General features: G+C 39.0%; 1 protein-coding gene across 11 annotated transcripts in view; it reads right to left on the bottom strand.

The window, feature by feature from the left end:
- Positions 1 to 481: 481 nt before the first annotated feature.
- TRAK1 (trafficking kinesin protein 1) overlaps positions 482 to 27,318 on the bottom strand; it is a 130,333-nt gene continuing 103,496 nt past the window's right edge. For 4 of the 11 annotated variants that reach the window (XM_054815651.1, XM_054815654.1, XM_054815658.1 and 1 more), the window contains 10 exons: positions 24,268 to 24,368; positions 23,373 to 23,481; positions 21,465 to 21,543; positions 20,919 to 21,049; positions 20,326 to 20,400; positions 18,998 to 19,135; positions 17,294 to 17,370; positions 15,071 to 15,307; positions 13,826 to 14,142; positions 4,878 to 9,673 (listed from right to left, as the gene is read on the bottom strand). In XM_054815651.1, coding sequence (XP_054671626.1) covers positions 9,219 to 9,673; positions 13,826 to 14,142; positions 15,071 to 15,307; positions 17,294 to 17,370; positions 18,998 to 19,135; positions 20,326 to 20,400; positions 20,919 to 21,049; positions 21,465 to 21,543; positions 23,373 to 23,481; positions 24,268 to 24,368 — 1,719 coding nt within the window. In that variant the 3' untranslated portion in view covers positions 4,878 to 9,218. Of the gene's footprint in view, positions 604 to 4,877; positions 9,674 to 12,630; positions 14,143 to 15,070; positions 15,308 to 17,293; positions 17,371 to 18,997; positions 19,136 to 20,325; positions 20,401 to 20,918; positions 21,050 to 21,464; positions 21,544 to 23,372; positions 23,482 to 24,267; positions 24,369 to 27,318 lie in introns of those variants that run through there. The other 7 variants (XM_054815652.1, XM_054815659.1, XM_054815657.1 and 4 more) reach the window with 3 other exon arrangements.

A 27,318-nucleotide genomic window follows, 5' to 3' on the forward strand; every position in this document is an offset into this window, starting at 1 on the left:
AAGTAGATGACTCCCTGTTTTTGATTAAGGCGTATTTCCTCCTCCATTCCTCACGTACTTCCTGGATTTCTTTTTACCTGCGCATCCCTTTTTCTTCTGTGCCAGAGATTTAGATTTTTCCTCCCCGGAAAAATCTCTTTCTTGTAATTTTTTGTGAGACACCACATTCTGGACATTCCCACATGAGGACTACAACTAGTTTGGGATCAAAGGTAGTCAGGTTTGGATACTGGAAACCAACTTAAGTTATGTCTGATCCTGCAATATTTTAAATTAGAGATAACAAAAATTAAGATATTTTCGTTGACTTACTACAACATTACACATGCCTCTCAAATAAAATCAGGTTGAGGTAACTCAAAATGGGAGAAATAATTTGGGGGTGTGTGTTGCAATTCACCAATGTGGCTAATGTTTTTGCTTATGCTCATTACTTTGCATTTCCTTACAGGGAAAACTCTGACAGAGGTGAAGGCTTTGCCATCACGGGAAACCCTTACCTTGGTGTGACTCGTGTGAGTTCATCGGAAGGGTGCAGAATGCGGCAGGTGGTGAAGGTGAAGGTGGAGTTGGTTTGTGACATGCACTTCCCAGGATGAGGTACTAAATTAAAAAAAAAAGCAAATACTTTGCATTTTACACAGAAAAGGGGAAAACCAAACTTCTGTGTACTGATAAGACAGATGCAAAAAGTGATGAGGTACCTCAGACAGGATCAATGCAAGAAAGGTGAAACACGGAAGCATTACAGCGTTGTGACAAACACTTATTCTCCAAAACAAACACATCTAGGACTCCGAGGCTGGTGCTAAAAGGGTCTGCTGAAACTTCTCCATGATCACTAACACTGTAGATAAGTTTTGCTCAAAACAAATTTAGACACAGCAGTGCTTGAAACGCTAGTCCTCATCTAAACTAGCGACTTCCATCGGTGGAAATTTCAAGCAGCGTTTTCTAGTACCAGCTCAGGAGCACTAAAATCTTCTGAATGCTTGTCCGTTTCAGCTTTTAGATTGATCCACAAAAAGGTATCCTCATGACTCCTCAGTAATGGATCCAGCTTGCTACAGGAACACAGACTGAAAAGCTGGGGATGGACACATAGTACTATTTCTTTATCTCTGGCTTTTCACATTTACAGTAAGGAAAGTGATAGGTTTTTGGATCCACTACTGTACATCTGTGACATTTCTCTTGTGCATGTGTTTAGGTTCTTTAAGAATGTATGCCCTCAGCTGCACAACAGCAGGGTTTTTTAGTATTTGTAAACAGTGTAGTAAAGCATTTTCCCCACAAATGCGGCTGTAAAAATGCCACTCTGTCAGTATATCAGAAATTTGGGAAAGAAGCAATAGAGCTCATCATTTAAAAATTGAAGGACTTAGGCCAACTTCTTCCTTCTTAGTAGAGCTACTTCTGTGGATATGCTAACCTGCTGTATAATGCAGCTGTGGCCATTGCAAAATAACTACAAAATTTAAGAGCCATGCATCTGAAAAGCTGGTTGAAAACCACCCAGAGTTAAATATTACATCAAAGATATCATGATTGCATAGGTTCTCTTACTCAGTATCCAAACTTAGCAGTGGTCAAAAAAGACATGCACGATAAAAACCGTGTGCAGCTCCCTCCCTCTCAGTCCTACCCAACCCTCTGAGCCATTCCCTGATTAAGCCACATTTTAATACCACAGTACACAACTATCCAACACATTGCAAAGGACAGACAGACCGACCAACCAGACAGACACCATTCTGAACTTCCAGAAATGCTTAGCAGAAGCAAGGCAAATCTTAATCGTGGCTGTGTTCCCTTTTTCATATCTAAAGTATCACAGCTCCAAAATAGCGTGTGCAGTTAGGTAGTCCGTTAAGAACACATATAAGCAGTGTGTGAAGGCTAGGGCACGGGGAGTGTGAACAGTGGAAGCAGAAGTGGCTAAGCAAACGATGTGAGGTAACTTCTAGTCAGCACTGGAATGTACTGCTGTACATTAGAGAAGGATATTTCTATAAAACCCACTGGAGTGTCATGTTAACACACTCAAATGTTAGCACAGCATAACATAACAACAAGCTCTACTTCACCTCCAGAGACGGTAATTATGATGCTTCAGGAATCCAGTTGCTTTAGAGATTAGTGGGAGCACTATAAAAGCTATTACAAGGGAGCACAGCCTAGCAATCATGATTCTCTCCATATTGTAGAGAGTTAAAAGAGAATCTGGAGAAAGAGCTCAAATAACTGGACATGAAAAAATTGGTTATTTAGAGAAAACAAAGGACTTCAACATGAATCAAGTAGAAACAAAGCGATTATCCCTGGATGATGAATAGAGAACAGAATAAAGCAATGCCGGTTTAAGATTGCAAGCTCAACCCAAAGCACATAGCTGTAATACAATAAGTGCATTTTCCCCATTTGTAATATCCACTGGGCATCCCCTCAGATTGGAAACAGGCACACTGAAGATACATAGCTGCATTAGCAAAAGCAAGACTCATTGCTATTAATGAGTCAGAGATAGGAGAAGGCTGCTAAAAGTAGAGAAATCACTGACTCTAGGAAAAGCAAACAAATTTAAATTATATATATGTAAAAACAAAATCAATTTCCAAGGATGTATTCCACCCTCAAATACCACTAAAAGTCCTGTACCAGCTTCATCCTCCATCAGTCAACAATGGGGTGTATCATATTGCTGTAGCATTTTCCATCCTTTGGTCACAATACAAAGAGTGAGAACCTGTTGCTGTAAATGAACAAAGTTTATAAAATGGAAACAAAACGATTCACTCCTAACCTACTAATGTTACACAAGAATGGCCATCTCCTGAGTTGGCATAAGTTTGTGAGGAAGTAATACATAAGTTTATAATAAGAGAGAATATCTTCACATGTACATACAGCAAAGTATTATTTTAAATATAAACATCTGCTCCATGTGACACTGTCTGAAACACAATGTTTTATTTATACCCTCTTTTTCAAAGTAGTAGATGATTAACAATGAGGCTTCATATCGGTATGAAAAAGAATGTGTACATAATTCAGTGTGTAACACAATTTGCAGAAACATCACGTAATTTCATCCATCAGGAAATCATAAACTAAACTGTATTTGCATTTTTTCACCTAAATTAAAATTCAAGCTAAACCTTAGATTGCTGCTGGATTGTGTTTTGTGTCTCAGTAATCAGTGATTCTTTACCTTACTAAGCTTTCTCAAACAATCCTTAGGCATTTTGAAAAAATGCAAAACATTATAGCTGAAAGAGACTCTCCCGTAAGCACAAACACTGTTGTAAAAACATCTTTTAAAATACTGGGGTGGGAGGGAGGGGAAGAAAAAAAAAAAGGGGCAGGTACTAGTCAAACTGACTGCAGAGAGCTCCATCTTCTGGTAAAACAGAGCCTTTCCCACTCAAGCACAACTGATTTTATATCGCTCAGAGATGTTTCAGATCCAGCTTCAGTACTCAGAGCTCATGGGCCATTCTGCCAGGTGCAAACAGCAAAACAGATGAGTTTAAGACACGATCTTCTGCTCAGGGAACCCTCAGAAGACCGTTTAATCTTGATTTTCAACTAGCTCGTGCAGAGAAAGGTACAAACTTGCAGTAGGCCTGCCCCATCCACAAACTGAGTTTGAGGGAGATTTGCAAGAGGCGGCTATACTAAACCACCACTGACTTTTGTGCCATTGGTTCCCATCTCAAATTCGCTGCTACACTAGATGAACAGCGAGGAGGCAGACAGCTCACAGTGGCCAGTAAATCTTTGCATTTTACATATATATCTCTATTCTGGCAAATACAGATTTACGCAAAAATGAACTTTAAAAAAAATAAATCTGAAATCTACAGAATATGGTTTGATCCAGACTGGCACAAAGGTAAAGTTTTAGCCCAAGTCTGAAGTAAGCCTCTCTGCTCGCAATTTCTTTGGCATGTTTTAACAAAAGGGGGAAACCTGGTTCCCTGCTCTTTCGGCAGAGAGAGCAGAGGAATTCGGACATCCCTTTCGCATACGCTGGTGGGACAGGGATGGAATGACAATCAGGTTGGCCAGTCCTTAGGGCAAGAGATGGAGATGGTGTTTTAAAGCATTAGAAGTTTATTTTATGGCTGAATAGAAAAAAAAAAGCTCTGCCAGCTTTGGAAGAGGATAACAACAAAAGACCATAAAGAGGCACTTTTTTCCCTCCAGTGTCATCATTCAGGATACAAGCTATGGACTTCACTTCTACCAGTCTATGCCACCAACTCCATTCTTTGATAAGGTGAAATTCCTAAAAACTGGGTCACAAAACCCCATTAGGATCCACAGGACAAGACGGCTGCTTCAGCAGAGTTCACCCCCTCCATGGGACTGAAGGTGAAAGCTCTGCTACCCAGTGCTACCTGCACTGAAAACTCCTGGCTGGCAGACCAGGGAGAACATAGGGTCTGCTGGAGCTGATGCCCCAGTTAACTACTAAACCAAAGTGGAGATGGGTGACAAACACAACAGCCATAAAACGTGAGCATGGTGCTCTCCTCCTAAGGGTGTTTAGATGCCTTCAGATGTCCTTCAGAAAATACTGCTGGAATGTCCTCAGAAAACTCTGGTTTCAGGGGTAACTGTAAATGCTCAAAACCTCCAAGAATCCATACATCTATGCCAGGAGCATTACTCCTGTTATGTTTCTTAAACAGCTGACAATAAAATTATTTTCTGAGTATCTGCATTTCCAAACTTTACATTTATTTTGCCTTTGGAAACAGCAAGAGATGAAAAACTGAACCAAGGCAGGTATTCTTTGGACAGTATTTTTTTAGCTTTCTTCTGGCCGAGGTCTCCTTCTCATATGAATATAACCATGAAGCACAGATATAAAAAGACTTCAATGTATTTAGTGTGGCGTCAACATTATTTTATGCAGGCTAGGATCCCAAATTAAAATTCTAGCATTTTAACAGCACGGATAGCAAATGCTGACAGATTTTTCTTAAAGAAATAATTGCTGTGAAATATTCAAGCCATTTGAAAATAAAATATATTTAAATATGCATCAATACCTTAGCTCTAAGAAGAGTTACAAAATTTACTGCTTTTCTGTACAATGGTAACCTCTTAGAAGCATTTATAGTAATCCTGCTAAAAACAACTCAAACATAAGACATTCATTATGTGTTTCTGTGATTTTAGGCATCTATTTGGAAAGATCTCCATGTCATTGTTAAGGTCTAAACATGAAGTACAAGAGGGCTGATCCTGTAATACTGCACACATGTTGTGTTCAAAGCAATCAATCAGTGGAACTAACAAACACAAGTACTGAAAGACCAGTTTCGCGCACCAAAAACTAGCATGCAATTAAGCACACACTGAGTCAAGCGTGGCCCTTCCAACTTCAAAATGAGAACATCCACAACATTATTAAGTGCTTTGAATGACTTGGGGTTTTTTGTTTAAGGGGAATGTGAAAGGCAATGAATTAAAAAAAAAAAAAAAACAACAAACCACAAAACAACCACCCCTCCCCCCAAAACAGACTCTGTACAGTTTTATAATATACTACAGTTTCTTTCAAAGAATAAAAAGAGGTTACTAAAAATTTGTGCTACAAAAATTATTTGTCCTAGATGGTATTAACAATGCTGTGTCCTGTAACTTCTTTACCATTCCAATTATGCTGAGAGTCTACTCAAGTGATACACAAATTTCAAACTATTCCTGGGTATTAAGCTAGAACTGCGATTCTGGAATTTACAATCCTCCATAAAATTACTGAGCCTACACACAGCATGTAGCTCTGACAGACCAACTGCAGGTCATAAGTTACATGTGTGTTAATTTATTCTGAAACACTCAGTGCCATAATTGGGATATAATCTGCATATACGGTGAGGAAGGTATTTTACATATCAATGGATACTACGTGTCTCAACATAGGGACAGGAAAATTCAAGGATCATAACTTTTTCTTATGTAGTGAGAATGATTTCTCACTCTATTCATCACTCAACAAGAAACAACTGATACTCTGTTCTGAATACAATTATTTTGGCTACAAGACATCTTTGGCACCACCAGCAATGTTTGTTCTCCTGAGCCTGGATGTTAAAATGACTTCTCTTAGGGCTCATCTTGAGCAGTGCTCTACATGCCCACAAAATGGCAGTAAAAACAGGACCTCATAGTACTCTGCCAGAGAACATCTCCACCAAAAAAATGGTAAGATACAACCCTCAAAGCATACATATCAAATGAAGCAGACACCTACCCAAAAGAATAAGACGACTTATACCTGCTGGGAAGTCCTTGTAGACACTCTATTTCCAAAGACGTTTTGTTCTCAGGTTAGTAGACCTGTAGCTCTAGGCTGGCAGGCTATGGTCTGCCAACAGCAATTGTAGGGAGATGCTTTCCTGCTTTTATGAACCTCTTGAGCTAGATTTTTCCACAATGGAGCTATCCTGGATTACAAGCAAAGCACTGTCACTGAAGATTGTATCCAAGATATTTCTCTCCTTCACTTTTTATTCTACTTCCACATTCTCTAGCAAGATCTTCCTCTATGTTGCTGCCTGGAATCTCCCCTGGAATCACGTAAGCAATGAGGTCATAACCTGGTACTTATGACAGCACTCTAAGGAAATGCATGTCCATACACACCCCTACCTGCATTGCATTTCTCACAGAGAAGTCTAGGAGAGACAGAAAGAACGCTGACAAGTTTTTTTCAAGAGGAGTGCCAACTGCACAATATTTAAATACAAAGTAAATTCATAAGCACACATCTCTCCTCCGGAAAGGAATTCTTCAGTGGGTAGATTGTGGATCCTAAGAAGCCCTGTCACAGTGCTAAGTGCCTACTCTGAAAACATCCTCAATTAGCTTCTCCTTGTATACCATCTGGCAAATTGCTTCAACAAAAAGCATATGAACCAGTATCTTTACTTCATTTGAGCAACACAACCAATAATGATGTGGTGGCTCACGGATACGCCTAAATTCTAAGCAGCTTGGCAATCTGGAGGAAGGATAAAGAATGGGAAATTGAACTTTTCAGTGCATTTGTTTATTCTACACAAAGTTATTAATATTGACCAATGTATCTATTTCTGTAATGTATCACAATTACTCAGCAAACAATAGACAATGAAATCAGATTACTAGGACAATTTAATAGATTTTATCTACTTGCCAATTTATAAGGTAGGGAATATGCTTAAAAACCTTGTCTGAGATTAGTTATCTAAGTTCTCCCAGGCAATATCAGCAGTAACTAGGCAATAATAACCTGTTAATAACAGTGACCTGTATTCAAATTGTAATGCAGAAAGGAAATGGAGAGCAATACTGGTCTGTCTTGGCAGTCGGTAATCATAGACCAAGTCTACATTTATTTTTCTACTCCAAATCATTACCCACAGATGTTTTTCTTAAAAAAAACCAACAAAACCTAAACTATAGCTATATCCCTGTCTACATGTAGTCCATGGCAATAAGGTTTCCAAATTTTCAACATGGTCTTGTGTTGAATATTCTTACAATTAGAAAATTCTTCACCCAAAGTGTAACCCAAATAGCTTTTTTTTGTGCAATTATTGTATTCTGAGTACATGAAGAACTGCTTGTTCTCTTCCTCTCTGCAGCAACACATTTTAAAATGAATCATACCTTTTCTTAAATATTTCATTCCATAGATTTTAAAAAATGCCAATTATTTCAGTCCATGTTTCTTAGAACTCTAGCTTTTCTTGCTGTTATTTACTCTTCAAAATGATAAACACTTGGATAATATCCAAAACTGTACACAACTCCTGCAAACACATTATTTATTTCCATATTAATATAAAAAGTTAATATAGTCATTATTCCTGGGCAGTAGATCTCATAGCATAAAGACAATTTTTGCCAATGGAAAGGGAAGTTGAAGGTTTGAACGTTCAAGCCTTGCAAGAGGCTGCCCAGAAGAGTGGTTGAGTCACCATCCCTGGAGGTATTGAAAAGACCTGTAGATGTGGTGCTTCGGGACATGGTTTAGTGGTGGATTTGGCAGTGCTAGGTGAACAGCTGGACTCGATGATCTTAAAGGTCTTTTACAACCTAAATGATTCTATGATTCTAAGTTTAATCTTAATACAACTGACTGCAAGAAGTAGCTTATATTCAATAGCTGAAAGAACCGAATGCCATTTCAGTGAGAGCTGAGGATACTCTGCACTTCACAAAAGTAACAGAAATATTATTGTCTAGCCCTGAGACAATCTAATCTTCCAAAGACCAGTCAAATAATAAATTATGATTTATTCCAAAAAAAGCAGGGGGAAGGAAGTGCCCTCATTTAAAGTAGCTATCTAAAAACAAGAAGTCTGAAGAAAAAAGAGTTCTGGTAGTTTTCTGATTCTGGACTAAACATAATTCTTTAACAGCAGCAAATCTTAATGAAGGTGCTTAATAAGTGCCTCTACAGCTTATTAAAACAAAACACCATCCCCCCCCCCCCCCAACCAACAACAAAAAAAGAAACCACACAAACTCAAAACACATTTACAGTCTAAGAACCTGTAGCCTTGTGCAATAACAGACTGCAAATGTCAGTTCAGAGTATTTAATAACTCATGCATTACTGCATCATTTAAAAATGTTTGTCTTAATATGGTATAAATAGGAAGGGTAGAATTTAATAGTGTGGTGGAGAGGGAACGAGGGAAACGTCATTGTTCTCTGTAAAAAAACATCCTCTTAATTCTTTATCTCAAAGAGAATTTAAGAACAGGTAACTGTATCTGAGGTAACGGAATTAAACTTGCAGAATTTCTTTGCTTGATTTTCGAGGCACTTCCATTTGTTTCAGCAAAGGCAACTTAGATGCACCGTTTGTCATCATTTCATCTTTGTTTTTTCCCCAAAGTACAAAATCTAAAGCATGGCATCACCTCTTATGAACAGTCAGAAAAATATCTGCACTATAAGCATACAAAATATATAAGGTCTATACATTATATACACTGAAGAGCGTGCACTCAATACACATACAAGTCGCATATGTGCCACACAAAGGTTTGTGAATGAACCACTTCCTTTTAGCAGCCTTCTCTTATCAAAATATATTAAAATATTGACCACAGATGCTGTTACTGAAAAAAAAAATCAAATTAAAAGATTATTAAAGAAAGGATTTTTAAGCCAATGTTAGAATGGTTATGTTCTAACTACTGCACGCATTAACGTGCAGATGCTACACACAAAGCAATACTATGGATGCTGTTCTGGAGAGATGCAAGAATGGCCCAGTAATCAAAATCCTGTAAAGATGTCAGTTTTACTGGACTTAATGAGTTTCCCTCACCAGACCCCTCATCATCGTCAGTCGCGGACTCCTGCATCTCCTCTGTGAAAGCCTGAGATTGGCGGGGGTTATTCTTGTTGTCTGAAACAGTCACTTGTGCTTGTGACCTCTCACCTGAGGTCTCTGTGTGCTGAACTGGCGTCGAGGTAGTTAGGCCCTTGTAAGAAATGTCACCTGTCTCATCTTCCTCATAGTCATTAAGGCAGTACACTTCATCCAGGTCCAGGTCCAGGGTCCTGAAGCCCTTGGTGACAACCCCGGGCCTCGGGTCCAGGATCCCTCCCAGGTGAGGCTGAGCCAGCTGCTGCCAGTGGTGCAAAGTGGCAGAACCTTGAAAGGGAACACAAAAACAACCAAAATCAATCAGTAATCAATCCAGGACCTAAAAGGCAGAAAAATCCCACTTCATTCATCCAGAAGACCAAAGGTTGGGAAGCTCCAAACCTTTAATGTTTCTGGGTTTAATATTTCTAGGCTTTAATATTTCTAGAAAGACAGGCTACAGGGCAAAACTGCTTCGCCTGCTCTTCAGCATTTCCAGATCAATAGGAAATATATTGATGACATCAGCACTTTGATAGGCAAAGTCTGGTGGTAAGATGTGGCATACTTGTGCACACGCACATCCTCTCCCCGTCAATATTCTCATCCCCCTAAATTCACAGGATTAAGCAGGAGTAGAAACAATTTATATTTAACAGTTGATCTGAGCACCATTACAGAAAGCTCTAAGAGGAACACATACCACATAATCTCACGTTAAGCACACACTAAGAAAGGTGCTGAAAACATGCCAGGATTTACTACCGGTTGCTAACAGGAAGACAGTAGTCACACAGACTGCACAGCAATTTCAGCTTTCTATCACGTTAGAAAGCCACATCACCTCCAGGCACGTGTAAGCAGATATCATCTCTGACCTATATATCAAATCTAAATACTTGTATGGCCCCTGAGCCCCTACACTACAGGAATTCAACTACTAAACTACTAACTAAATGCTACTGTACCTGTAGCCTCGTCCTTGGCAGAAAAATGTTTTGAGTGAGGAAAGAGGTGCATTTTACAGAGAAATGTATTCAACATTCAGCGTTCAATAGGAGACAGTCAGAAACAGCAACATATCAGGTTAAATTGATATATACACTGAGATGAGCCCACTTAGATCAGGGAGGATTTATCCGATTCCTCAAGTAGTGATTAAACACTGCTCGCAAGCGCCTACGTTTTCCTGTGTCTGCCAATCATTACTGTGCTGTAACGTGTGACTTAAAACTATTCATTCCAGGTCTTATGACACAAACAAAACATCTTTATTTTCATCCCTGCCAGTTCAAATCAGAGGAGAGATTTTTGTCCTGTTCCTGTTGCCTCTCCCCAAAGCAGAATATTGACTCAGTCAACAAGCTGGCATACAAATGTTTCACCAGTATTCAAAGGCCAAGAACATTCAATACATTGCATGGTGTATGTAAAAATCTAAATCACTGTAATAACTGGGGAAGGGATGGTTCTTATACACATGATTTTGCGTCTGTGAAAAATCCTATGGAATGAGAAAAACTGATTTCACAATAAGGATATTGCATTATGGGAAGCTTATCGTAAATCAGCAGTGAACAGGGAAAACATCCTTCTGTAGAATGACTGGGATCAGGGAGTAGCATTTTAGTTAAGTCTATCTCACTTTTTGAAACGTGTGATTTTTAGCTCAGCATAACTGGATCTGCTAGATTACTTTGGATAATGGTAATACTATTTTATTATTTTTTAAAGTAATTTTTGAGGGACTAAAGAGGATTTAGACTGATTGGTACTCTTGAGGCTCAAGAAGTAGAAATGATTACAACCCCAAAATAAATAACTAATGAAGAAAACATCCCTATAACTTGTATAACTTGAATTTATTTCTGAACTGTCACAAAGGTCAAGTTGTTTTGCCTCTACAGAAAAGAAATATTCCAGAACATGGAGAAGTACCAGATATTGTCAAGTCTTAAGCAAAGCAGAGCTTTGTGGTATGACAATAGCCTCAAAAGTTACAGAAAAACACCAGAAATCAAAATTTCTTTCTGCACAGTATGCAAGTATAAAATCCTGTTGCTAATTAACTTCTACATGCAATCCTCTGAAGATGCAATCTTTTTCACCTTAAAGCTCACCAAAATTTATACTCAGAATTCTAACTCTGCAGAGTTCAAGCATTAAATTGATAACATTTTGTATTTTTCCTATGGAAATATATTCACCAGAATATCTGCATTTTGAGCTTTAACAATTCTATTGACATTGCATTTTATTAGCTTCTTTTGGAAGTTGGAAGTCAAAGTGGCCTATGTTCAGTCCCAGACTCCTACTAGACAGTGTTGTAAATTAATTATGCTATCAGAAAAAAACTGGCATGAGGGAATTGGTGTGCAACACTACGAATGCCAGGCTGAAGTGAGAAAAAATTTAAAAGCAAAATAAAATAAAAATATATGAATAGCATTTGTTTTTCTATTCCTGATATCTGCATCGCTGCATGTATAGTAAAAGAGAAAGCTTGGAAATTCATGACATGTTGCTGTAACAATTGCAACAAAGTGAGTGAAGACATAAATCAGTCCAAGGTTTTAGTTTTCCTACGGGACATAGGGAGTGCCATTTTGTGCTTATGGTACAACAAGCTGCAGATGCACAGTTTAAAAACAAAAACCAAACCAAACCAAAAAACCCACCAGACTAACTAAAGCAAGTCAAATTAAGCAATCATCCTATTTGACTAAAAGAAAGTCTGTTTGGGTTTTGTTTTTTGAAGGTGCAAAAGAAGATGATTCATTTCTTAGTGCTTCTGTCACCCTAGTTATTTTACTGTGGTATTTAAAAGATTGCTTTAAAGGAATGGAAGCCACTAACCTGAAATGTATTCAAGAACTGATTTTTTCTTTCCCTGTTTTATGGCATGAGCACCATTAGGAAAACAGTAATAAAAACCAAAGGCACAACTACTGGTAACAGTCTGCAGGTACAGCAGACTATTTTGCCCCAGTTCTTTGAAAGTATCCATGAAGTCGAAAAATACTAAGCTGAAGTGAGGAACAATATCATAAACATGTATAAATATGTATTTAATAAAAGATAACAAACATTAAACTTAGGAAACAGGCAGACACAAACATACTACAAATGAGATGTAAAAACAAACATGAGAAGTACTTTAAAAGGTACAATAATTTTAAGGAAAAAAATGATCCAGTGAGAACAATGAACAAAACCAGGAAAAAAAAACCCCAGACAGATGGAAAGATGATAAAGACTTTAAGAGTTTATTGGAAGAAAAAAGCAGATATAATGGGATGGTGACAGAAATCTATTACAGTGGTAGCAACCAGTAGCTGAAACAAAGCTGGATCATCCCTTCCCTCACGTGGTACAAGAATTTTTTGACCATTTCAGAGCAGTCATGATAACAAACTACTAAAATCTGCTAAACAGTATGGACTTGCGTGCTATGGCTATAGTTTCATTTGAGTAAGTAGATACAGCACATCACTTTCTTCAGGACACAAGAAGGGTTATTTTTGCTTCTGAATATGTATCATGCTAAGTGCTCCTTATAGATGAAATAAATTTGTTCTAAAAAGATGAAAGGGGGAACTTTCGCAATTAAAACACACATAGACAAGGTAATGTAACACCAGAGTTCTGCTAAAGGAAGAGAGAGAAATCAAAGCTAAATTATGGAAGTAGCATATCTGTGAAGTACTACAGGAGAACAGCTTTATTTTGCTTAAAACCTGAAGGAATTTACTCAACCTGAAAGGACTGCAGAAAGCCAGGCAGACTGTATGTGCTCTGTCAGCTTTGTTAGACTACAGATATGCACTTAACTCTGAAATAAAGCTCTAGCCCTGACTACCATCTACGTATATCTTGCCTTCTTCTGAGACAATATATGGAAAAAATTTGATCTAAAAACTCCCACCTCATTTCACACATGAAACCAAAGCCATAGAGACTCATGTGTGGCCACTAAAACAGCCAATTAAAGTCCAGAGGTCATTTTTAATCATAAAAATAGTCCTATTAGACGAATTGGACTATTTGAAGTAGGTAAAGGTCTTTCCAGACACTGATTTGCAGAACTGAGATTTGATGAACTAATAATCTTATTGCTTAGATTTCAGATACTCGACCACCTTCCTTTTTCTAATTATGAAATGTCAACACTGGTATTTAGGTTGGATGTAAGGCTGCACTGCTGATGCACGTGTGGCCTGTAACATTTATTTTACTGCCGTGGCTGGAATTGTTTCCTAACACTTTTAAGGCTTGAGGAAAAATGTAGTAGTTAGAAGATTTCAAACCAACAGCGTGGATTACTGTCTCTAAAGTAAAAAGAATATGTATTGCAAAGATTTCCTGCTTTCTGGTGATGGATAAGAGACCACAAAGAGTCACTTAGAAGAACAGACAAAGGCCGAGGCCCTTTGTTATCACCTTCTAGTGGTTTCACAATCTGAAGCTTTTCTGGCAGGTAGGAGCGACTGCTGATCGACATTCCTGAATATCCAGTGAATTCTGAAAATCTGGAGTGAGTTCCCAGTGACATGATGCTCTCGGTGGGGGTAACAGAACCACTATGGAGTTCACCCTTTTCTGCCAGTTCCCGCAACTTTCTTTCCTGCTCTTCTTCGAAGAACTTCCGCTCCGAGAGGTAATTCTCCCGCCTGAGAGACAGCCTACGAAGGGCGGTCTCTAGGTCACTGGAGCCTGGAGTCCCCGGAGTTCCAGGCTTCTTCATCCTGTCTTCATTTCTAAAACATAACAGGGGACACACACGCACAAAAAAAAAGAGGGGAGGGAGAAAAAAAGAATTCTTAGAGATGCTTAAAACTTCCACATGATAGTCTTGAGACATTCACCACTACTTTTGAATTATTATTTCTGGGAACAACTTGCTACTCATCTGGAGAGTTTAAAGGCAAACACCAATATTTTCTTTCTCTTTCATACTAAAACCGTTTTGAATTCTAGTTCCTGCCTGGAAACTCCTGGTTGGAAAAGCTGGGTTTTACTTCAGAGCTTCCTCCCACAAGGAGATGAGAGATGCCTATTTGTTGTGGGTCTCTTATGGTTACACAAATTCGAGTAAGCAGGCCACATCTTACATGGCCAATGCTGCAAGAATACTATCATGAGTCACAGGAGTATATTATGCTGACAAATATTCATTGTTTTGAGATATTAAGTCATTTTTACTCGAAAGTATACACAGCATAGTGTAGAGCTGTACTGCAGGAAGAGAGAAGTTCTGATTGGTTTCATTCACAAGTTTTTGTATTAGGTAACCTACAGCCTTTATTTATTTTTAGGATCCGAAGAGTTAGCTGTAGCTGCAGCTTAGATCAGAACTCCCTGGCATTAATGTAAAATGGTGAAAATATAATTAGTTTTAAGTGTTGACCCACAGTTGCAAAGAAAAAGGGTGGTTTTACATCATCTGGTGCTGCTGCATCTCAGAACAGATGCAAGTTGCAGACACTGATACAAAATACTTTCAAAAAGCTTTCCCTTTTAAATAAACTTGAGTGCTCAAGAACTGTAAGCACAAAATAAAGTAACTTTTGAAGATGTATGTCACTGTGTTAACTGCACAACGTAGGACAAAAAGGGGAAAATAGAAACACTTTGCCTTTACATCAGAAACACAGCAAAAGCAAAGCCCAGTGCTACAGTACTGACCCATTGTCAGAGGATTCTGTCTCTAGGATGATGCTATTGGTCTTGTTGTCTATCATAATGTTAGAGATGTCTCCCCCATAGAAACTGGAACGCGGAGTGCTGACACAGCTAGAAATGACTGAGTTCATAGCTGAGGACTGGTTAGAGCCTGGGATATTCATTGGTGATGGAGTCATGGATCTCTGCTTGACAACTTGGTTAACATTTCTCACCGTCTCGAAGACCCGCTTCTGATGACTGGTAAGACACACACACAGTTAATAATCACACAGTGCCCTTACCTTACAAAGGAACAGAAACAGGTAACAGCTTGTTAATGACCCTTCCTATTCACAGCTCCACCAACCACCTTGTCTTTAAGTTTCTGTAAAGTAGTATGCATAGGGTCCCATACTTGCTACAGTCTGGCCATTACCTTCAATCCATAAACATAATACTTTCATCATCCTAGAATATTTTAGACAGAACATTTGAGAATTATGCATGGATCCTCTCAAATATTAATAAAAATTAAGTGAAAGCCTTTCAGTACATCAGCTAAAAACACCTTAAAGCCATTGTGTGGAAATGAGTTTTTAAAAAACAAAATTGATCTCCATTCAATTCTTAACTGTGAACTGGCTAATCCATTTAAAAGGAGAATTTGAATTTACTTTACTGAGTATCTCTATGCAAGCAAGTCTTCTATCTTTTCTTTTTGAAACCCATTTCCAAGCCCCTTAAATAGCATTTTAAAAAAATAATTAAAAAAAATCAGAAATATAATGGGCCAAGAGTCTAGAGAGGCTGTCAAAGCTAGAAACTTAATTTTTAACCTACTTCTACAGTTCATTCTTTATCACCATTATCCTGATATCATAACAAACATTGTTCATCTGCTTCAAGATCAGATGCCACTTCAGCAGAAATTTCTTGACAAAATAAACTTGCTCTACATCATGCTACAGAAGTGCCATGGCTGCTTTGTTTTTTTTCCCCACAGTTCAACAATGGCTGAACAGCGCATTCCTTCCAGCTTAAAGGTAACACTACCAGGGTACCGCAATGACAGCATGCCTTATGCTATTTAATGTCACTCAAATGTCTTTCCTTCTGTCCACGAGTGCTCAACAGTTGCAATTTTTATGTGTAGGCTCCAAATCTATAGCTGTACATCTTTAAGAGGCTGAATCAATAAATGGTTTCACAAAGGTTACAGTTACTACCACGAGCAAATAAATAAAACCAAGACAAGTCATGAAACCAAAAAAGGTATCCTTCTTCAGTACATGGATAGCAATACAAAAGACAATTTAAAGAAGTTAAATTGTCCATAAGTTAGATTACTCTGGAAGGCAAAAGGGGTCTATGGGGTTTGAGCATGCTCACATCTGTCTGATCTTATATTCTTCTAATCAATATTTCACTCTGTCAAAGCTTCATTTACAATTCTTGGCTCATGCTCAGAGAAGGATTAAGTACGGTCAAGTTTTTGTAAATATATTTAGAAGGTTTCTGGAAAGTGGCTACTGCACCTTCTCTGACTGTCCTCTCTTTGTAAACTCTGTTTCTCTAACAGACTCTCTAAACTGGATTAACTTGTTTAAAATTAACTAGTCCATGCTTTGTACAAATAGGTGAGAAACCTGTTAGAGTACAGGTGCGACTGGTATCAGTAAGGTCGTTTCTGCCAAGCTGTATCTATCTATAGCTTTGGGACTGTCACAAGTGCTTAAGTTGTTTCAAACCACTCTCTTGTTTAATTCAAGAGAACTTTAGCACAGATGTAATAGGCATCACACTAAGAACCCAACCACTCTGAATCCCTTTCTGCACTGATATTCTCCCTGTAAAAACAGATTAGATTAATAATTATCTCATAACTTCTATTATAACACCTGAAGAGAGAACCCAAGGTATTGAACTCATTCCCTAATCATTAACTGAAGAAACTGAGCATGGTAACACACAAGAAAACAAACCTTTTCCCATTCTCAGCACTCAAGAACGAGAACACAAAGTTCGTAAGACAAGGCAAAACCTATATATAGGCGTTTTCTTTTGGTAGCTTTAATAGAAAATCTAACCAGACAATTTATTTTCCCTTCTTTATCATTCACACTCTGCCAGAAATTTTTTTCTAAATCCCTAGCTCAACCATTTCCCATCTTTTCCTTTCTCATCAAATAATAATTAAATTCAGATATAATCAGTCAATTGGAAATCAATTCTTTTCAGTCGTACGCTAAGTCAGGAGAGTCGGGTTCATCTAAATGCAGTTCTTTCCTCATTGACCCTTCTATCTCTGCTGCCAAAGAGTCCTGTTAAGAATAAGCACAAAAGAAAAACAAGTATCATAGTTAGGTCAAATAGGTTATCATTGCAGAAAATAATTAATTGCTTACATAAAATAATTAATAACTAATAAAGTGTCATTCCAGAAAAAAAGAAAGGTTTAAAAATGAAAATTGACTGGAAACCTGGAAGACTAATGACTATATCTAAATCACTGACAAATTATAGCTTACTTCAGTTCTACAGATCCTAAAAAAACCATCACAGGCAACAACAGAATTCAGGTGCTCCAACTTCCCAGACTAAACTCACCCACCTTTCACGTGTAAAGTTTTGCTTAATTTGTTTTCATTTAAAACAAACAGAAAATACTCTTCCCTTTCACAAGATTACCCACCCACAAAAAAGACATGGTTCTTGGCATGAAGCATTATACACTTCCCCCACAGGGTTAAAGCTGACAAGCCATCAATTTTCCACTGCTGGTCAGTAAGTTTTACTGCCTAAATATAGTTAAGTGCAGGGTCTAAGCGTCAAACATTCACAAATCTAAATGATCTTTGGTCCCATGATTCAACATTTGAAAAATCATGTTTATACAAAACCTACATATACCTCTCTCAGCACAAGTATACTTTTAGCAGCTTTTGACTGTATTTCTGCAAGTACAACTTGTATTATTAAATTTCTGCACTTTAAATGGGCCTGTGTTCAGTCTTGAAAGGGAACACAAAATGGCAAGCTAAGCTTTTGTTGACAATTTACTACTTGTGAGCACAAATATAATCTGTGTTCTTCCTCAGCAGTTAAGACAAGACATGACTAAAGACAAGAAGGGCCAGATTCTGCTGCTTGATTACATTAACGTTAACTCAAAAGAAACTTCACTGATATAATTTCCCTCAGAAGTAATGGAATTATTCTAGAAATACACAGGCAAGCAGAGCCAAGCACTGAACTTACCTAGACATTCTTATCCACTCTTTCTTTTCTCATTTGTTTGAGGGTACTGCATATTCCCCATGCCTTAAATGTACAATGTCATAATCAAATTAAACTAGGTAAATGAAGTCCATAACACCAGTGACACTGCCATAATCGATGTTGCCATAATACATATTAGCAACAAATAGTCTTTTAACGAACCACTGAATTTTCAGTGATCCTAAACCAAGAATATATGTGTAACCTATTCAAGTACTGAGGAACTGGAATGTATATCAAGTGACTAGAAGGATGCCATGTCCAGAAACCGTTAGTTATCAGGAAGTTACGTCTCCAAGGATATTGAAGAAGAAAACCAGGAAGCTCCTACTGAAAATCAGCCACCCCACGGGAGATGCACAACAAAGATGCATAGAACTGTGTAACAACCTATTAATGATATCCATGATTCACAGCATAAGCACAGCCAGCTGCGGGTTGTATATAATACTGCAGCAAAACCAAGTAACTGCACAGCACCACTGTTTCAGAACCAGGTATGCAAAATTCATCACTCGGGTATCCTTCAACACTCTATAAATACACATTCCACCCATGCTCACGTCCAGCCTAGCATCCCACATCCCAGAAGCTGTAAGTCAGATGCAATCACATTTCCTTTGTTTGGTTGTTTTCTGGTGTGTGCAGTTTTTTCTTAAGTCTGCTTACCATAGGGAAGAGACCGAGAGAGTGGTACCGACGTGATATGGCATTTGGCATTGTCTTGTTCCTAAGGTTTTTCAGCTCTTCTTGAGCCTCATGAAGCATTTCCATGCACTCTGCATACTTGTCTTCCAGCTCCCGCAACTGTAACATATGGAAAACAGTACAAGACCTTATAGGCTGCACTATCATCACAAAAAGCCTGCAAATTCTTTTCACGCTGGTAAAGGATAAAGGTGTAGGGAAGAATATCCCACTTTAAAGGAAAAGAACTCCAAAGAATGAATATCATTGAAAATAATAAACATGGATTAGTAACAGGAAGAGTCTGGGGGGAGGAACTGCTCTCTCCACTTCCTATCCTAGGTATCTATGTGAAGCCACTGTCAAGGAGAAGATACAGAGCTAAAAAGTATCTTTAGTCTGATCAGGTATAGTGCCTAATTACTGCCACAACTGCCATAGTTCCAAACAGCACAGGAAGAGGACAAGGTATTTCACAGTGTTCCAAAGGACTTAGGAATTTTAAAACCAAGACTTACCTACATACATATATGTACATATAACCTCCAACAGCCTAAGGCCATGCCTTATTTTTAGCTTGACTTTCTCAGGAAAACACATCTTATGTAGTGATTCTGTCTGCAGATGTCTTGTGTACCCTCATAGTTTTTGAGTTCATCAGCCATTAAACCAAGTTTGGCAAAGGGGTAGAAGTCTGAAATACCACATTCCTACAAGTTTCATAAAAATAAGCTACTTGGCTTAGAAACAGAGATCCTGTCAATGTCTTTCCCAAGAAAGTACGGAGAAGCATGAGCTCAAGCTTTGTGGAGCACCATAGATACAAAAGGCTCAGCAGCAGGAAAAGTTTCTATGGGCATTCCCACCTTCAACACCAAGTATTCCAAACACAAGACACATTGTAAGGGGATCAAGGTTTATTCATTCTATTTTGTTCATGTGAATATAGCACCAAGGAGACAGTCAGCAATCTGAGACTGTCTTTGGTTTATTTGCTGAACAAATACAGTACAAATGAGCTCTTCCATGTTATATCACTCTTCAAAATAGGCTTAAACTACCAGCCAACCTCTAAAGGAGTTCCTATATAGCCCATAAGCCTCAGTTTTTCAAAATGTGTGCCAATTGAAGGAGAAGAGAAAGGAAAAGGTTTTGAACTCTGCCAGGAACATAAATGTTCCTTCATTCCATATATGCAGGCCAATTAATTACGTAACACTCCTGATCCAGCTTAGACTATAAACCCCCTGGTAAAGTGAACAGTCATTGCCCTACTACTAAATTATTGTAATACTAACTGATGTACTCACCTCTGCTGTGAGCTGTCTCTGGGCATCTTTAGCTGCTCCCAAATGCTGGACAAGTTCCTCATTTTCAACTGCACACTAAAATATGCCATAAATTAGAATACTGTGACGATGTGTGTATCCTATACTACAGGTAAGTAGTAAAACTTTTAACTTTTCTCAAGACCCTCTCTGCAGCTGTATTAGTCCACATGTTAGTTGAAAAATATTTAAAAAACACTTAAACACACTAAAATGTTAACACAAGAACACCTAGCAGTCTGTGCCCTGCTAAATCAACCCCCAAAACCCTGAAGAAAATAAGTCTGTGCTCAAATACTTGTACTGACATTCTTGTCTTACCAAAGTCATTTAGTGCAGAATTTCACACGTAATTTTTAAAATAAATGTAACTATGTATTTGATATATCATATATGCATTCTAAGTAAATTGACGCTTTCTAGTCAAGTATGTTAGATATTAAACATCAAACAAGGTCACTCAAATAAGGAAGGTGGAAAATTTCTTTTAGGCTCTAGTATAGGAAGGTTGTCACTTGTCTTCCAGCTACAACAGTAGCAAACCACAACAGTAGTCTTGCAACTGGATTCCTTACAGCTTTTGCCTTTTTCTGCAGATCGACTATCTGAGAGAGAAGATGGGTGATTTCTTCCTGCTGCCGAGCAGCATCTTCAGTTTTCTTTGCTAACTCTTCGGAGATATTGGCAATCTGGATGTTTGCATCCCCTTTAAGATAAGTGATTACAATTAACATTACAAACCCAAAAGCAGAAAAGTAAACAGAAGGATGTTCTTTCAGAGCATCACTTGACTCAGCAGAATCCTTCTCCAACACAGAGCAAGGTATTTTGAAAAACAGCAGTAGGATACTAAAACCAGAAAGACACAAAATGCTCATGCAGCAAAGGAGCCTGTATTTTCCCTTAACAGTAACACTTTCTATGCAAAACTGTTTTGCAACTGAAAAAGATTTAGCTTACAGTTAGAATTTTCTGCTGAGAAATTTCAGCCAGAAATTTTCTCCTCAACCATTTATATAAGGAAAATAAGTTCCACAGAAAAACATGACTGACTGATCTCGGGTTTTTTTTTTTTAAACTGAACATTCTTGAATGTGAAGGGAAAAGAAATAAGGACATACTTAGCTCTTTTACACAGTCATTGACAAGCTGTTGTTCTTTCTCTTCGTAAGTAATTGTTTCAGTCTTCAGCTGACAGGCCTATTCAAGAAATTCATATCAAATATGCTACATTAGCACATTTGTTCTTTGCCAGTCTGTTGCTGCATTTCCATCTGCTTCAGAAAGACAAGCTTTTCTAATCACTCCTCCAGGAAGACAGTGAGCAATTACAGTTTTTGGCTGCCCTCCCTCATGTTCCGGAAAAAGGGGGCAGGTGAACATTCAGCAGAGACATTACTGCATGGAGAAACTTGCATCATTATCACCATATCTCCACTAGATGTCACCTGCGTATTTTGTACTTAAAGTAAAAAAAAGCCCTGAACATACCAAAAAAAAAAATAATCTATTATTACTATTTTCTTTTCCTTTGCTGTCTTATTAAACTGTCTTTATTTCAACCCACAAGTTGTAATGGGTTTCTTCCCCCCTCCTTCCTGATTCCCCCACACCCCCCTGCTGTGGGATTGCAGGGAGGGGAGAGTGTGCGTGTGCACGCTGAGTGGCTGCGTGGTGCTTGGTTGCTGGCTGGGGTTAAACCACAACTAGCATGCAGAGATTGATCTGATCACCTGAACGAAGCTAGGTATCCTCACAAACTAACTAAATGCTCAGTTTAAGTAACTGAAGTAAACATTCAAGTATTTGAAAAGTCCTGGCACTGTAACCATATATCTCACATAAAACCTCAGCGCTACCTCCTTCCCTGCTTTGTGTTTTCTGCTATGATTCTACAAGCGTCAAGAGGCACGTGGCTATACCCAGCTGGGTCTTGCCTGGCACCACCTCGGTGGGTCTGTAATCTATTCCCAGTGCTGGGGGCATGCACAGACACCCACAGATGGCATCTGTGGAGAGATGCGTAGCTCAGAGGTTTCAGATTTGGCTCCATCCTGTCTCTCGCTGGTGCAGACCGTATCTCCCTGGAAGGGAAGTCAGTGCTACGTGGGGTTCTCCTATCAGGTCCGGATGCAGCCGCCCTCTCAGCTCTAACCCTACCTTCATCACTCTGAAACCATCTATTCCTCATCTTCCTTGCATGACTCCTCAATGAAGTGTACAGCACTCCCCATTACATGGTGTCTTGTCCAAAGATGTGACGCTAGCTATTTTTGCAATGGGCTCTGCATTTGCAGCAGGAAATGGTAATGATACTCTGTTTTCACACATTCATTCTTAGTTTGAAAGTATTTCTTCTGCTATACTCTGTTACATGTTTGCAAAATGGTAACAGCACCCAGAAGTTAAAAGTTGCACTGAAAATTAATTAAAAAGTAGTCATAGAATATTCAATTCTGAAGTGTTATTTTTGATAGGGAACAGTAAATAAAATTTTTAAAATGGTGTAGTCTGTGAAAAAAATGGAATATTGTCAGAAAGAAAAGGCAAGAAAAATACATTCAACTTAAAATATTAACAGCCTCACTTGAAACACAAATTGAAGACATTTAATGCAAATTTAGACTAGCAATTTTTTTTTTGTTTGTTTAACAAACACTGAATTTGGACCAGAGATACCGTGTCAGCCTGCAAACTTCAGGTCTGCAGCTAACGTCACCCATTTCTACCATGTCAGCCCTTTAAGCTCTGTTTCAAAGAGCAGTGCTGTACTCAAAAACCTGCCCGTGTTCCTGCGCATTCTTTTGGCAAGGAAACTGCTTTGCATGTAGCTTCCATGTTCCAGCCTTCCCTTCATTTAGAAGTATAAAGGATGGTGATTAAACAACTACAAAGAGATCTGTGTCACATGTGGAATTATATACTCTTCATTAGATTCCCTCAACTTTTAATACCCACTTCTCAATACCTGTATTCTGGCATTTAAATGAACAACTGTATTAATCAAAACACAAAGGGAGTAATTTCACCTCAGATCTAAGCACAACATTCTCCTCTTCAAGGTCCTTGAGTTTCTTTTGAAGAGAATCCAAATGAAAGTAGTTCTGGACAGAGGAGAAAGATTCATTCCTCTTCAGCCTTGTAACGAAAACAACACGTTTAACTCATTTTTACCTGTATTATGGCCAATCTCACAGTCAGAGCCATATGAGATACAGCTTTGTTCATGCTAGTAGCATGGGCAGCATTGTATTTGCAGTGATTTTTAAGAGAGAACTTTATTTATTTATTATTCCCCACACTTCCTATGGAAAATTAGTTATTCAGCCAAGGCTATGAGAAAGGAAACCACATTACTACAGGGAGCAACCCAATAGCTTCCTGGTTAATGCCGCACATGCTTCACCAGAATGCAGCAATAACTTTGGAAGCAAGGGCAGACAGCCCCTCAGAGCCTGCGATGCTGTTCAGCCAGCTAATTGCCTGGAACCCACACTATAAGCCATGCTTTATTTCCTTCCCTCTGCTTAGAATTTTTCACAGCGCCCTCAGGTCCTTCAAGCACAAAGGTCACACACGTAGCACGCTCTAGCACAGCGTGCAAAGGTATGTGGTCTAGTGGGGTACCATAAGCTGGACCTACATCTGCCTCTCCACTACAGAGACCTAGTTCCTGTGAAAGTTACCACGCTGCATTAGCCACCTCCCTTACGTACTTTCCCCTCCCGACTCTTGTTGGTACCACTATAGCCAGCTGGTCCAACGCAAATCCTTCCAGCTGGTGCCATGCACCAAGTTCAGAGTCCCATTTATAGTTTCAATCAATACAGGGATCGTTTTACTACTTTTCAAAGCTATCCGATTGTCCAAACTACCCCTGCTTTGTAGCAGATAAAGGTTCAATGTTGTAGATCAGTAACTTACGGGGTGGAACAGATGGACTCCGGCTCACTTTCTTCAGCAGCACTGGTATAGAACTGGAGCAGCTCATCTTTCATGGAAAGCTCATGCCGCAACTGAGAAACCTGCACAAAGAAAGAGCTTGCAGATCACTAAGTCACTTTTTTAGGCACATTCTTAAGTAAACCCACTATAAATTAGTTATTCATCCTTCAAGCATCATCTTCAGACTAAATCAAGAGGCCAAGACTGGAAGAGACCAGAACCAGGTCCTTTATTTCTTAGAAAGAATGAAAAGGGTAACCTTTTAAATTAGACATTAAATGTTCTTTTTTAGAAGTTCAAAAATGCAGTTATCCACTGCTATTAGACATGTTTCACCTTCTTTAAGATGAGCAATCCTGATTCACTATTGCATTAGTCTCGATTCGCATCCACAGAAATAGATATATTACAATGGTATGCAAGAAATTAATGTGGCACAATCAAGCCCACCATCACTTTGTTATCCATTTTATGTGATGACTGTCATCGTCTGACTTGGATGCAGACCTCCAATACAGACATTTCTTCCTCTCCAAGAGACTTTAGATAAAATTACTAAAGTGGTTGTGTAGTAAGGTTACATTTGGGACTCAGTTGCCTATTGAGCTGCAGAACACCACCCCACCGTGGCAAGTTGCCATTCTGAGGTTGCTGCGACAGTGGAGGCTGCAGTCAGTTTCTGGGTGTAATTTGGGCTTCTGATGACTCTGAAACATGAGTCTAATAAAGTAGTATGTGGGAGTCCCATACTTAGTACGTATCTATGAAAAAGGAACAAAACATCAAAATTGGGTGGTTAAGATACCCTGCAATCGTGAGCTCCGCAAACTTAACCTTGGTTACTTCATATTGTGTTTCTCAAAAAAAATAGTTATAGCGTAGCTGATCAGACGGATCTGTTCCCTTCCACTTGCACTGCAAGACTTGGTTCTCAGTTTTCACTGCCCAATGCAGAAATTGCAGAGCACATTTGTTTTTATTAGACTTCTTTTTGTATTGTAGGCACATTTATACTTGTAGTTATTACTGGGGGGAAAAAACCAGAGAATATCAATAAAATAGATTTAAGTTGCATTTTCATCCAACAAAAAGCAGACTCAATGCAATAAAGCACTTGAAGTGTGCAGAACTTTAAGCAAACAAGGTCATTTACTTTACTAAGGCTATTCTTTGTAATCAGATGTGCCAAGGCACCAAGTCCTCCTTGGACATTGGTTCGAAAATGCAAGGGGGAGGCGGGGGAACCCAATAAACCACATTTCAGAAAAACATGAAACAAAATCCACGTATTCATTTTGGAAGTTCACTTTCCCCACTCCAGGAAGAGCTAAAAAGCTGAGCCAAAAATAACAATTTAATTCCCTCCAGCACATTATGGTTCAGCCTCTAAGTAGTAAGGATTCAGATACTGACAGTGGGCAGGCACTAGATCATCTCCAGCTTTTGCTACACTTTTTTCCTCTATGAATTAAAAAGACAAGATACTATTTTTACTGTCATTTCCAAGCATTCCAATTCTCCAAAGGAGGGCGAACAGCCAGAAAGGGTGACCTTTTATGGAAACAGGACCAGAAGGAATGGACACATGCTGAAACACAGGAGGTTCCTCCTGAACATCAGGAACAACTTTTTTATTGTGAGGGTGACCGAGCACTGGCACAGGCTACCCAGAGAGGTTGTGGAGTGTCCATCTTTGGAGACATTCAAACACTGTCTGGACATGGTCCTCGGCAACTGGCTGTAGGTGGCCCTGCTTGAGCAGTGGGGTTCAGACAAGATGATCTCCAGACCTCACTTCTAACCTCAACCATGCAGTGAAATCTGGAGAAAAAACCCTCACTGCAGTAACTTCCAGCAACATTTCCCTTTGGCGTAGCATTTTGTGGTGTGTTGACCTTGGCCAGCAACTAAGCACCTAAAAGCTGAGCACACACTCTGCACCCACGACCCCCCCAGGATGGAAGAGGGAATCAGAAGCACAAAAGCCAGAAAAACTCATGAGCTGAGATAAAGATCATTTAATAAGTAAAGTTGCTTGTGAAAGCAAAGCAAAATAAGGAATTTATTCACTATTTTCTATTGGGAGGCAGATGTTCAGCCACTTTGTGGAAAGCAGGACCTAAGCACACATAATGGATACTTGTGAAGACAAACACCATAACCATGAACGTCTCAGCTTCTTCCTCCCTTCCCTGAGCTTTTATTGTTGAGCATAACATGAGGCATAGAATATCCCTTTGGTTGGTCCAGGTCAGCTATCCCAACTGTGCCCCCTCCCAACATCTTGTGCAGATGGAGGGCAGAGTGGAGTAAGAGAGCACCTCGATGCTGTGCAAGCACTGCTTGGCAACAGCCAGAACACTGGTTGTTATCAACATCATTTTAGTCACAAATCCAAAACATAGCACCATACAGGCTGCCATAAAGAATATTAACTCCAACCCAGCCAGACCCAGTCCATGTTTTTACATTGCAAAACACAGGATTTGTTTTACGAACATAAAGGGACCTCTTCTATGTTTTCAGAAGCCCCTGCAAAGCGTACCCTTCGGAGCATCACTACCACACCACCCCTGCACAACGTATCATTACCAAGCAATAGGGACTGAGCCCTTGTCCTGCAGTCCCTATTGCCTACAAGGGACAAGGCCCATGAGCTATGACCATGCTTGGTTCCAAAAACTTAATCTGTTCAGGCTTTCAATTCACTTCATTGCCCTAAAAGCATCACTCAGCTTCAGAACAATGTCATGAAATAGCTGCACCTATCTCAGAAATAATTTAAGTTAGAAGATAAAAGGATCCCCACATAGAGCACAACAGTTCAGAGACATGGGACCTAGCTTGCAGGAACAATCCTTACTGAATCATGAACAACTATTTAAAGAGTCCAGATGATTGTTTCCCTGACTGCCAGCAGCTAAATGCTTAACAGGTTGGAATTATTGACTTAAAATGAACACATTCAGTTACACCGTATGTAAATAACATCCATGCAAGTACCAAGCCAAAAAGCATTTCAATCTTTCC

This window comes from Grus americana, chromosome 2 (assembly GCF_028858705.1).
Source record: "Grus americana isolate bGruAme1 chromosome 2, bGruAme1.mat, whole genome shotgun sequence".
Lineage (NCBI taxonomy): Eukaryota > Metazoa > Chordata > Aves > Gruiformes > Gruidae > Grus > Grus americana.